The following is a 12,889-nucleotide window of genomic DNA, read 5'->3' on the forward strand; positions in this document are numbered from 1 at the left end:
CATAGTTTTTATACCCAGTGAAATTACCTTCACCTTGGAAAAGAAGCAGATAAGGAAGTGTCGCTAAGATAGATATAAAGATGACACACTCGCAATCCCACCCTGCCATATCTCAAAAAGGAAACTATGATCCCAGTGTACTAAAGAACTATTTTCAGCCCACACTACAAGCCAAAATATTTTTCCTGCAAAGGAATTCACAGTTTTTATTATTTTAAGCAATAAACAATGGTATAAGACACCATGATAATGAAGACCCAAGTAATCAAATAATTGCGCACACTGTAGTATGCAGGTGATGGAGTAATTCAGTTAATTCACTCTGGTTCTCCTGGCTGTACTCACTCAGCACTGCTTTAGTGTCACTTCTGTTTCAATGAAGACAGTGCGCTGGTTGGTGGTATTTAATTTAGTTACCTTCATCTATTATTTTGCCAACCATTCATTTTTACCTGTACTCTATCATTAATGCTAGCGATAAAGGAATAACAGAAAGTGGGTAATGCTGGAGCTTCACCTCTGCCTTTGCTGGAGTGAAACTTAGATTCTCTGTCTTTGCTTCAATCAGATCTATCAGGATCTTTTGGAGAACAAGCAGCAAGCAATGTTGCATTAACATTTTGAGATGGGAATGCATGCAAATTTCCTCCAGGCTGGGAAAACCAAGGGTATTTCAACTATCAACCTGGGATATTTTCAGCCTTTCCTTCCTCTGGCTAGTGATGCGAGCACTTGTTCCTCGACGGGATGGCTGCACTGTCTGGTTGAAGCAAGGATTTGCTAACTATTGTGACTAATTAGTTTACTTTAGAGGAAGCGCTTTGTTCAGTTTTGGGGCTAATAATGCATGTGCTTTTGACATATTGTCTCTGTGGGGCTTTTATTGCTCTTAAGACGATGTTTTTTTCAAACACTGCATGCATGAAAAGCTTGGATGAACCTTTTAAAAAGTTGAATCCGGGGCGACGGAGAGAACATGAGAAAGAAAGACAGAACAAATGTGTTGCTAATGTCTGCTCTTCCCTCTTTAGTTGGGATTTTTATAGGTGTCTGGCAGCTCGCCAATGTTAATCCCTCATGCCCCCCCAGTGAGCACATCCAGCCTTGAAGATGTACCATCCAAAAAGAGCCAATCCTGCCCGTAGTGTCACAAACTCCACTGGTTATAGCTCTACTCATTGCTGTCTAAAATTCCATATCCCCACCTTGAGAGGAGGTCACAACAGAGGCAGATGGCTTCAGCCAAACTCTATAGAAACAAAAAGGACATACGTCCCCACCCCCCGCACCCCCGATGTTTCTCCTCCTTAGCCTCCTCCAATGTCTCTGGTGTTACCATGGGACAAAAGAAGTGGCCTTGCTGAAAGTCCCTTCCAGATTCTTCATGCTCAAGACAGCGATATGACACCATTTTCTTACCAAGTAGCAACAGCAGACATAAAAATGAGTTGCCCTGTTAAGAAGGGAAGTACAACAAAAAAAAAAAAAAAAGGAAGAAAGAAAAGAAAAGCACAAAGAGCCAAGGAAAAGAGAAGACAAGCACTCAGCTGGGGCGACTGATCTGTTAAGTGCAGTTGCTAAGGTTTCTCTGCAGTGAGGCTGCCCTTCATGTATATATATATATATATATATATATATATATATATATATAGTATGCTAATCATAGCTAAATTATATATTTTAGATGCAGCATGCAAAATGTCTCCATATGCACAATGTCTTTGTAAATAACTAAATTGTAAAGTGGGACTGAAGATGAAATGAAGATGGTTTGTTTCCACATCACTTTAGAGTGAGCAAAGGTAATGAAAGGCAGATGGCTTTTGCTCCCTGTAGTGCTGCATTTGTGCTGCGTACATTTATGCAAGATAACAGATGTCGAAGAAGAGACGCAAGTGCTTAACTTCTGCCCAGGCCATCTCTATTAGTCTAATTAGACAATAAATTGGTAACTAACTGCTAAAGTCTCTGCCTGTCAAGCAGCATTATTTTGCTGGATGTTTGTTCTCTACCAGCATAACTGTGGCACTGATGGCAAATACAGTCATGGTGTCATCCCAAATAGCCGGATTGTACTTATTAGCATTTTCATCAAGTGCAGCAATTAAACAGCAAAGTAAAACAACATGATTTGTGACAGCTCTTGGGGGAACGAATCCTCATCATTGTTTGAGATGCAGTCTGAATTCAACTGGGTGTATCCAATGTCTCATTTTAATTCATTCTTCAGGTGTTCTTTGAATTGACGTGGTCACGTCTGGCGTAACTTTTAAAATAATCGCTTCACCTGATCTTGTAAGGTCAAGTGTTACATCAGTACATGAGTATCCTTCCAATATATGTCGTAATGTAGGGAAAAACTCCTTTGATCAGGTTAGTCATGTACCAGTAATATGAGGGTACTCATTTCAGACACACACACACAATGACAGTTTTGCTTGAAAGCCTGGGGGAGCCTAAAAAAAAAAAGACAGTTTATGCGTCTGTTTTTATTTTAATTTTTTTTTCTAGGATATTAAGTGGTTTTTGTTTTTTGTTCTTTCTGGGCTCCAATCCATTCTATCTCATACCATCAGCTTGCAGCTGTGTGTTTGATTCCACCTGCCTTTTTCTGCTCTGTTAGCGATCAAACGTGCAGCAACAGAATGTTGCAACTTTGCACAGAAGATGAGACTTGAGGCAAATAAATATTGAAAAAACAACAAAAAAAGAGGCTTATTTTTCCTGGCATTTCCTTGAATGAGACCTGGTTCATAATGGGAATGTTGCAGAATAGCTCAGGGCAGCATTAGTATTTGAAAAGTCATATTACCTGTAAGATCACATTCCTGAGCGAAGTATTCAGTGCATGTGCGTTTTTTTTTGTTTTTTTTTTTTTTTTTTTTTTTAGAATTGCCGGTAGTTCTAAAATAGTATGTTAATAAAAGGGTGGCAGTTTATGAATTACCATGAAATTCTTCTTAGAAATTAAAACCAATACTGGCTAATTCAGCGAAACTGTTATTGTTCATCTACCACTGCTGGTTATTTGACAGTGGTTTTCCTTTAGCAACTGCACTCTAGAGTGAAAGCCCCCAGTCTGACTGACATTAAAAGCAGCCAACCAAGCGATACCATTTAGAGGCACAGCACCGCCTGTCGCTGATGTTTAATCCATTTTTTTTCTTCCTTGTTTTTCCTCCTCATTCTTCTAATTTCTCACCTCTGGTCATTCTCTATTTCTGCCTGCCTGTCTCTGCTCCATTTTCTCCCTCTGTCTTTTTTTCCATCTGTCTCTTTTGGGCCATGCCTATACCAGGTGACCATCTCAGTGGATGGTATATTGACCACCACTGGTTACACCCAGGAAGATTACACCATGCTGGGCTCCGATGACTTCTTCTACATAGGAGGGAGCCCCAACACCGCCGACCTGCCCGGATCACCAGTCAGCAACAACTTCATGGGATGCTTGAAAGACGTGAGTGACTCTGTGTGATTGCGTCTTTTGTGACGGTACAAACTTTGTGCATCTAACCAAATCCCAACACATTAAAATGTGGTGAAGCGGCATCATTGCATATACTCTCACATTCTTTCACACAGCTACTTGAGAATCATCAGTTTGTTCAGCCATAACTTGCATATGTGAGAGTAGGAGGTGTCAGACACAAAGCAACCTGAAGTGTTTGGTTTCCCCTCCACCCCTAAGCAACTGTAGACACGACACATCCACAGGCATGATGATGCACATAGCTAACACAACCAAATATCAGTCATGGATGGTTATGAAGGAGTCAGTAGCTTTTTTTTTTCTTAAACTTTGAAAAAGAAAAGACTTTTATCACCATTGCTTTAATTCATGCTGTAACAAGCTGTCAAGAGGACCAATCACAGCATAACGAATTATGCCCTTGTAAATGTAATGACTTGTATAAAGGCAACGCAACATGGTGCCATCACATTTCCTCATAAAACCAAGCTGATTGAATAAGTAATTACTTTTGCCATCACTTTTAATGGATTGCACAGTAATCGCCCTATCTCTAACTTAATTATGCCTGTAGAATTACATTTTCATTATTTGGGTTGCTATCAGAGGGATCCCTGGAGGGTCTTAAACTTCCCAAGGCGTTTAACTATCCTCTATCTCATCAAGACAAGACTGGATTTACAGACAATGTACAGACCAAGCCCGGGGACCGTGGCGAGTTGTTCACGGCAGGAAAACAGACAATTGTTAGCAACAAATATAGGTGATATAATGAAGCAAAGAAGTGGAAATGTAAACTCCAAGTATATGGTTGGAGAGCAGAGTTTGTATTTGTCTGCTGGATACACTAAGTGATTTCTGAGCAAGTGGCCACACCAGAATAGAGGCTGCATACGTGGATTTGACATGGGTGGATTGCACAGTGCAAACAAAAGAAAATGTAAGTGAAGGAAAAAAGGATTCGTTTTGAGGTAAAGGTCAGATATAGATGAGAGAGAAAGGGATAGGCTCTAGACAAAATCTAGGAAAGATGTGGTGTAGTGTAAACATCAACCTCAGGGATTCATGTTTGACCTTCTGCCAGGGGCTTCATTTTTCATTTAGCGGCTTGGGATCGGTCAGCACTGCAAAAATGTGTCTCAAAAGGTTGTCTAGTCAAGTGCAGAGCTGAATAATCTTCTTTTCCTCAAATCAAGAGAAATGGTTTCCTGACAGTATGATGCGGTTTCTCCCAAATCACATACTTACTGAAGATAGAGACGATTAATAGATTGTCATAACTTTAAAACATGGTATCAGATAATAATTGTCAAGATGAACAGCCTATCTACAGCAATGGTCCTGTCCTGGATCTGCTTGGAGTTATGACGGGACATTTGTTTTTTACTGGGAACCTTTTTGAGACTTAATTCCCCCTCACGTGGCCTTTGAATTGGACATGTTTCCCAGACACTACAAACAAGCTGATTATGACTATCACAAGGAGAATCAGCAGATGTATTAGAGCGAAAGTTCATTTGCAGTAGGCTTGGACTGAAAAAGCAATGTTTTTCCTGGTATTGAAAATATAGCAGCTGTTTGTTTATTTTCGTTTGTTTCTCTTTTGTTTGTTTTTTTTAGTCAGCCTTGTTGCTCGGTCCAACCCTTATTTCACTGTTTTCTTTATCATACACTTTGCCTTACGATTTGACAAATACAACTTTGAACTTTTGTTTTCTGGCAGCATCACTTATATATAATACTTACGACATAATAATACCAGGACAATGTTGTGAATGAGTAGTACGGCAGCATAGTGGTTAGCGCTGTTTGCATTGCTTTCCTCTGGGTACTCCAGTTTCCTCCCTCCTAACCCAAAGACACGCTTAATTGGTAACTCTAAATTGTCTGTAGGTCTGGGTCTGAGTGTGAGTGGTTGTTTGTCTCTGTCTTTCTCTGTGTGTTGGCCCTGTGATGGACTGGTGACCTGTCCACCTGACCTGCTCCAGCACCCACCATGACACAGAAACGGATAAGTGGTAGAATATGAATGAATGAATGAAAAAGTGGTGTATGATTATATTTGAGAGACACTCAGTGGGTGAAGGTCGCAGTCTTTACTTTACTTTACGTAGAGACTAAATACACTGTGGCCGGAGTCATGATAGGAGTCACCATCCACTGTATGGAAAAGTGGACGTAACTGGCTGTGTGAACCCAGTGGTGAAAGTCTTGAACCTGCATTCTATCTACTGACTATCAGGGGGAGACTCCACTGGTTGTCAGTCACCTCAATCTGTTCATCTTTGCATGGACACCAGACCCTGTAGTGGTTGTTTTTACTGGTGGTCAAGTCTCATTGGCTTGACTCTTAAACTGAAGCCAAGCTCTAATGAGTACATAAACTGAACTGAGCCGGTGCCAGTGAGGTAAACGCACGGAAGGGCACGAAGAAAACCTGCAATGACTGTAACTAAGGGCGGCAGGTAGAGAGGTAGTAGTAGCTGAAAGTGAAGAGGAAAGTGTGTGGTTGGGGGGTAAACAGCGGTGTGTTTCATCCTGTGCTAGTTCAGCAGCACAGTTTGGATTATCACAGGTGTTATGGTCTGGGGCAAAGCTTTCATGCCGCCACCGTGGTCAATCGCCTTTGATACGCTTGGCCAACACCCTCCAGGCAGCAAAGATCCAAAGGAAGAGCACAGCAGAAGAAGGGTAAAAAGGCACCAAAAGAGGCACTGAAGCTCTGTGAAGTTTTTTATTTGCTGTGTGTGTGTGTTCAAAGTTAACCACACACTATGATCACACACTGTGTGATGCGTATGCTTTTTTTTTTTTTTTCTAGGCTTCTAGTCAGAGTGGCGGGATGTGAAATCGTGTCTCTCTGTTCCAGAGTCCTCCGCCCCATTCCCAGTCTAGTGAACACAGATTTCTCTCTTCTTCTACATGTCATTGTCTCTTTATCATAACATCTGCCCTCCCATCTCTGCCCCAACAGCGACCTTGCTATTGTCTAATTCACACCCCTCCCTTCATCTCAGAGCGCCCTACCCCTCCTGCTCATCTTGCTCACTCTTCCTACCCATCTCATCACTTGTCTTCACCACCGCCTGTCACTCATATTCCCTTTCTTGGGGGCAGTTTTGTGTAATTAAGTCCATGGTAGAGCTGTTGGTATGCCAGCTTTTCTACCCTGACGGCCAAATTAAAAATTGATTTCTGCAACTGATTCCATGCTCTGGATGAATGCACTTGCCCTATCCCTTGCCCTCCACCCCCTCTCGCACTGTCTCCCGTGCTGCCCCACCAACTTCATATTGATGCTCCATTCCTTTGTCTGCGACTTCATCCTAGTCTCACCTTTGCTGCCTGGTAAAATTTTCTGCAGTCACCTGGCACCAACATGCTTTACGCATCAACCATCAACATTTAGTGCGTGTGGGCTTTTATTCGATTTGTTACTATCGCCAAGGCAACAGTTATCAATTAATCAAGATAAAATGTGATGTGGTAGCACCAAAAGTACATCACAGACTGTCATTAAATTGGGTCAAAGTCGAATTTGTTAGTATTAATTGGCAGATTATCTACAATGTATCAATTGCAAAAACATGTTTATATGGTTCAAACACTCAAACATTCACAAACCCAAGTATACAAAGAAAAAAACTGAGAATTTTTGACCTGCAGGGTTTTGGATTTGCTGAGTTTCTTTATGACAACGCAAAGCAATTGTTGAAAGCACAAGTCAGTGTCCATGCCAGGGTCCCACACAACTTGATTTTAGACAAAATCACTGAAGCTAAGCCAATTCGAAAACATCCCGTGGTTTCTGTTACTCAAGTCGGTGAACATCAGTGATCAAAAACCATCATGCTAGATAGTATTAACTCTACTGTAGCCTGTAAACAGTTCAGAAGTGGGCAGTTTGGCTCAACGGATAAACTGCCAGGACCTGCTCCCTCCCCAGTATTGAAAGGGACTTCATACAAAATGTCAGAAAGCAGAATACTTCTGGTGTAGCACATGCATTTAAACAGACTGTGGTTGATCGTCTGGGTCATTTGTTTTTCAAAGGCACCAACTATTTGATATATTTTCCATAGTGGGTTTCTTGCCCCTCGTACTCCCGTTTTTGTGTCATTGGCCATTCACCACCATGTTACACAACCTCTGTGCCAGTTTTACAGTTTTCTCCCACCTTCTTTTGCGTGTCCTTATTTGTTTTTCCTTGTCTGTGGTTACTCCTCTCCTTTATTTCCATTTTGCCAGAGATGCATTGAGAGACTCAAAGGACTGTGAAAGGTGACTTTTTATGCACGTAATTTACCAGCTAAAAACGTCTTTCCCTCATTCTACTGAACTTATCAAACAACAACCTGGATCCGGAGACACTGCACTGTCAAGCAAACAAAGGACAGCTGCTTGGATCAAATCTGAAACATAGCCTGTGAATCAACACAGTGCCACCAAAAATATCTGAAGTGACTCATCAACAAATGAGTCACATACCAAATATGTTATGTATAAACATGCCATTTACCACCTGTCTTCTCAACTTAAGAGCAAATTCTGTTTTGCTGAAAGTTTCACATCATCATTAGCTAAGCCGCAGCAGATGTTACGGCTGAATTCCACAAAACCCCTAAGATGTTAGAGCCTGATGTCGGTGACATATTGAGAGGTTTCATGATGATCAGTTATCCTTCTTGTGATGGCAGCTTTGGCTCAGGAGGTGCAGGTTGAAGACTAATCAGATAGACTGAGGTTAAATCACCTGTTGCCCAAGTCCACATGTGAGCGTCCTTGGGCAAAAGATGGAACCACAACTGTTCCCCCAGTGTATATGTTTGTATATGCTTGGTAGAAGCACTATATAAAAAAAAAGCAGACTCAGTGACACCTGTTGCAGCTATTGCTGGTTGTTGAGGTAGAAATATATTTCTCACAGTCCTGTGTTGCAAAACTCCAGCCAGGAGACCCCAAGTCCCTAATCAGTAATTTGTGTTTTGCATTTAGCTATCAGATTGCTCACTGATGACCTTTTAGATGGCCAAGCATTGCGGGTAATCCTTGAGAAAATCCTCTTGCAATATCCAAATTTCCAAAGGCTATGAGTATTAGTGTATAAATTAATTTCATGCAAGATTAAACCTTGATATTTCTTTCAGTGCAGTGGATTTTTTTGTCGGAGTGTTGGTGCTACCGAAAGGTCAAAAGGTCAGAGGAAACATTCGGATTCACCTTCTTGGAAACAATTATATCACAGCAAATGCAGAGCAAATCTGGCCATCATCAATGTTATCATTGATCCAAGAACTAAAGGATGAATACATTCTACTCTGAGCAGTGCCAACAGTGGCCTCTGCTGCCATATGTTGTAGTTACATGACTGCTGAGGCAGTTCTGTTCGGCTCCAGTTCAGAGTAGTTTTGTTATTGGAAGCTTACAACTCATTCAGAGAAAACAAAGCAGATGCAGAATCACCACCTTGTACAAACTAAATGGTTGAAGACACCAGTTTGAAATTGGGGGATTACTAAATTGTTTTTTTGGAACCATATTTGGAGAAAAAAGAGGTGCTAACCTGCTCCGTAGTCCTGATTGTCAGGCAGGTGAATGCATATCCTGCTTTATGTTCTATTTCCTCTAAATGGGACATTCTTTTAAAAATGTTATGTTATGATGAAGTAAATGTGAAACTAAAGACTGAGATCATTAACTCATTGAGAACATGTTCAGTTAGCCTGATCCATAGTCGGTGTGTGATGTGAAGGATTACACATTTTATGCAAGAGATTATCGATGTTCAGGGCATTAAACAATTATTTTGAGTCTCTCGTGTTATAGTAAAATTGATGCATGATGTTGCTTTAACCGAGGAAATATTTTGACTACTGCTTTGGGAGGGTAGTTAGTGCAGACAGTCTTTTATATCTGATACAAAATCTCCCTGGCCCTTCTGTTTGGATAAAAAACTGATACTCGTGCTCATTGTAGTCATGACTATACAGTTGTACAGTTTTTTGAGTGTGCACAAAAAAAAAAAAGTAAATTCAGCCACCCAACATTAGCTTCGTCTTCGGTTGGTATTTAAAATCAGTCATTAGAGTCACAGTGCAGGTAAAAGTTGACCTCAAAGTCATTTGAGTAAGTGTTTCCCGATCCGTTTCTTGCCTCATCTCTTCCCTGCAATGCCTTATGATCGCAGTGTCCTGAAAAATCATGACTCTTTTTTGCAGAATCAGAACAGCATTGGTAAACAAAAATAAATACCTGGAAATAAATAAAATGAAAATAAATCTTCTCCTTCCTCCCTCTGCCTTGTCTCTCTTTCACCTACTCTACTCTTTTTCAAACACCTTAATCTGGGCAAACTCACATCTTATTAGCTGCCAGTTTTAACGCTATCATGGCTAATTACCAGGACTAATCTCTGCTAATGACGACATTATGAGGTGTACAGTACATGTCGCAGCATGACCAATGTGGGAGATAACCAAAAGGAGGCTTAAGTTCAAGAATAACCCGACATATCTGTGTTCTTGTGTTTCATTCTGTGCCTGTGCGTAGGTGTGGTGTTTGATAGAGGATGAGAGGGAGAGAGTGTGGATACATGTGAAAAACTGGTAAGACTGGAGGGCATTGGAAAGAGACACTGTGGGAGACAATGAGGGATGACAGCAGCGGTCTGGTGAAATTAGATAGTCAAAAACCAATAGCGTGAACCGCACTGCACAAAATGAGTCCTTCAGCGGTGCAAATGTGGAGACAGGCTTATGCAAACAAAAGCAAATGGGGACAGATAACAATTCAACATCAGGTCTTCCTCCTTCTACCTGGTAAGCAGTCGTTTATGCAGGCCAAATCAAAACTACATACTGATTCTCTAAGCGGCGAGGCGAGGCGTAGGACAGATTTCAGCAGTAGCTCATTTCATGTACAAACCCTGTGTCAAGGCTGTATATCCGGCTGTTCAATTGCTTGAAAATGTCACTGAAATGGCCTTGTCTCCACATGCAATTGCTTAATGGCTTAAAATATATAATATTCAGATACATAAATGCCTAAATGCATAATAATATCATCATAATAAATTTTTTTTTAAATATTTAGATGCTGCATAGACATTGAGTGAAAGTTGTCAGTTTTACGTAATGTTACTGGCGCAATGTCAGAATATTACATCAGCAGGCCCATCTGAGTAACAAATGAAGACAAGGTGACACATCTACATCAATGTGTCTTCAACTTTTTTAGTCCAAGGGCCACTTCGCCACTAAAATAAAACTCGCAGACCATCAAAATCCCTTGCTTGGATTGAACTATTGAGTAAATATGCAAGATTCTAAAGAGTCAAGCCAACAGTGAAGCACTCTAACCTGTTAACATAGCCATCATAAAAGAAAACCAAGATGTTCTGCCGCTGCCATGCAGTCAGTGTGTTCACTCACAGTCCCTCTACTTCTATTCCTGCCCATCTCTCCACTGCTGCAGTTAATAAATTCAAAATAACCAAAAGTAAAATGTAAAAATATACCACTAGTGTGCTATGATGCAAGTCAAATATTGTAGGATAACAGGCTGAAGAGTGGAAAACGCTTATATTGTCATGGCTTTTATTGAAGGACCAATGTTAGGCTCTGAAGACTTGAAGATGTATCTCTTCTCTCTCTTTACTCGTCAGCAGGTCAACAGAAAGACATCTGCTGCCACAGCATCAAACCTGAGATGTTCCAATAACAGAACAATCACCTTAACCTCATACTTAGAATAGAAACAGAATAATACAACCAAAGATTGGAATTTAGAGGTTGTTTTTTTTTTTTTTTGTCCATTAGCTGTCCGAGCGTGTGTGGGTGTAAGAGAGACCATGAAGAGGAAACACACACACACACACACACACACACACACAAACACACAAACACTTCAGCCACTTCGAACTATTACCTTGAGCATGGCCTCTCAAAACGCTGTCTACCCAGTGTTCAACAAATAAAAGGAAAGCTAAATCTATGAAAGACAAGGATAATTTACTTTGCCTTTGGCACTTAATCCATTATGAATGTACAAAGTGAGGAATAGACACACACTTTGAGCTGAAACAACAGAGCTGTATTTCATCAAAGCCTGTCAGGACCATTTGCATTGAGGCTGTAGGCAGCATTCATTTCGCCCCGTATCTGGAAATCCCCTGGAACCTTAAAAAAAAAAAAAAAAAAATTAAAAATACTAATTTATTGTACAGATATACTGATATTTCTGAGCGGCAGTTTTGTTTTGTTTTGTATGTTGTTGTTTTTTTGTTTTTTTTTTCAGTAAAAGCAAACACTTTGTACATTTCATGGGTTTGACTAAGAGCTGGGAGTTTCTAGAGCACTGATCAGAGCTTGATGCACCCACGCAATCCAAACACTCACAGACATCAGTGGAATCAATGAAAGCATGCCCAGGGCAACTCAGTGGCCCCGAGTGGTTGCTCAATGTTTGAAATTTTCAAAGTGTGAAGGATTTCCTTGCCAGATCATTGGAACATCAGTAAACCAAGAACTTGTTTGACCTAAATTTCTTGTTAGGGCATTGCAGTGATGGAGATGGAAAATCAGCTTCAATCATACATTTTGTCGAAGTTGCTTTCACGGTGCTCCTCAAGGAGAACGTCGTGTATCTCATTTATGATTTGATTCCTGTTTTCTCCATACTGGCAAGTGTTCTCAGCAGCCATTATATGTGACACTTGAGGCAAATCGGATGCATCCGCAGGCTCTCAGCATGGACAGGATGTTCATTTCTGTTGCTGTTGCGTTTTGTTTTCAATCCAAAAGGAAGCCAGTTTTTAAAAAGTAATCCAATATATGCCCCTATTTGAAGCTACAATTTCATTTGCAGCTGTTTGAGAGAATGTTAATGTTGCTCTATTTTGTGCTGTCTAGGTGGTCTACAAGAACAATGATTTCAAACTGGAGCTGTCACGGCTAGCCATTGAGCATGACCCTAAAATCACCCTAAACGGGGACCTGGTGTTCCGCTGTGAGGACGTGGCAGCCCTAGACCCTGTTACCTTTGAGACTCCGGAGTCCTTCATCTCTCTGCCCAAGTGGAACACCAAGAAGACGGGCTCTATCTCTTTTGACTTCCGCACTACGGAGCCCAGTGGCCTCCTGCTGTTCAGCCATGGCCGACCTCAGAGTCCCAAAGAGCAGAAGCCCGGCAGGGAGCTAAAGACTGATTACTTTGCCATGGAGCTGCTGGATGGGTATTTGTACCTGCTGATCGATATGGGCTCTGGAAAAACAAAGCTGAAGGCCAGCAACAAGAAGGTCAATGATGGTGAATGGTGCCATGTGGATTTCCAGAGGGAAGGCAGAAAAGGTGGGGACTGCTTTAAACTTGTGTTTAATGCCATTCAGGTTTTTTTTTGTTTCGTATCAGCTCCATGTT

General features: G+C 41.1%; 1 protein-coding gene across 1 annotated transcript in view; it reads left to right on the plus strand.

Moving 5' to 3' along the window:
• The window catches only part of nrxn2b (neurexin 2b), a 586,403-nt gene that overhangs the window by 215,603 nt on the left and 357,911 nt on the right, over window positions 1–12,889 (plus strand). The window contains exons 6-7 of the mRNA XM_029525863.1: window positions 3,299–3,460; window positions 12,382–12,820. Coding sequence (XP_029381723.1) covers window positions 3,299–3,460; window positions 12,382–12,820 — 601 coding nt within the window. The remainder of the gene's footprint in view (window positions 1–3,298; window positions 3,461–12,381; window positions 12,821–12,889) is intronic.

The sequence above is a fragment of the Echeneis naucrates genome, chromosome 18 (assembly GCF_900963305.1).
Source record: "Echeneis naucrates chromosome 18, fEcheNa1.1, whole genome shotgun sequence".
Classification (NCBI taxonomy): Eukaryota; Metazoa; Chordata; class Actinopteri; order Carangiformes; family Echeneidae; genus Echeneis; species Echeneis naucrates.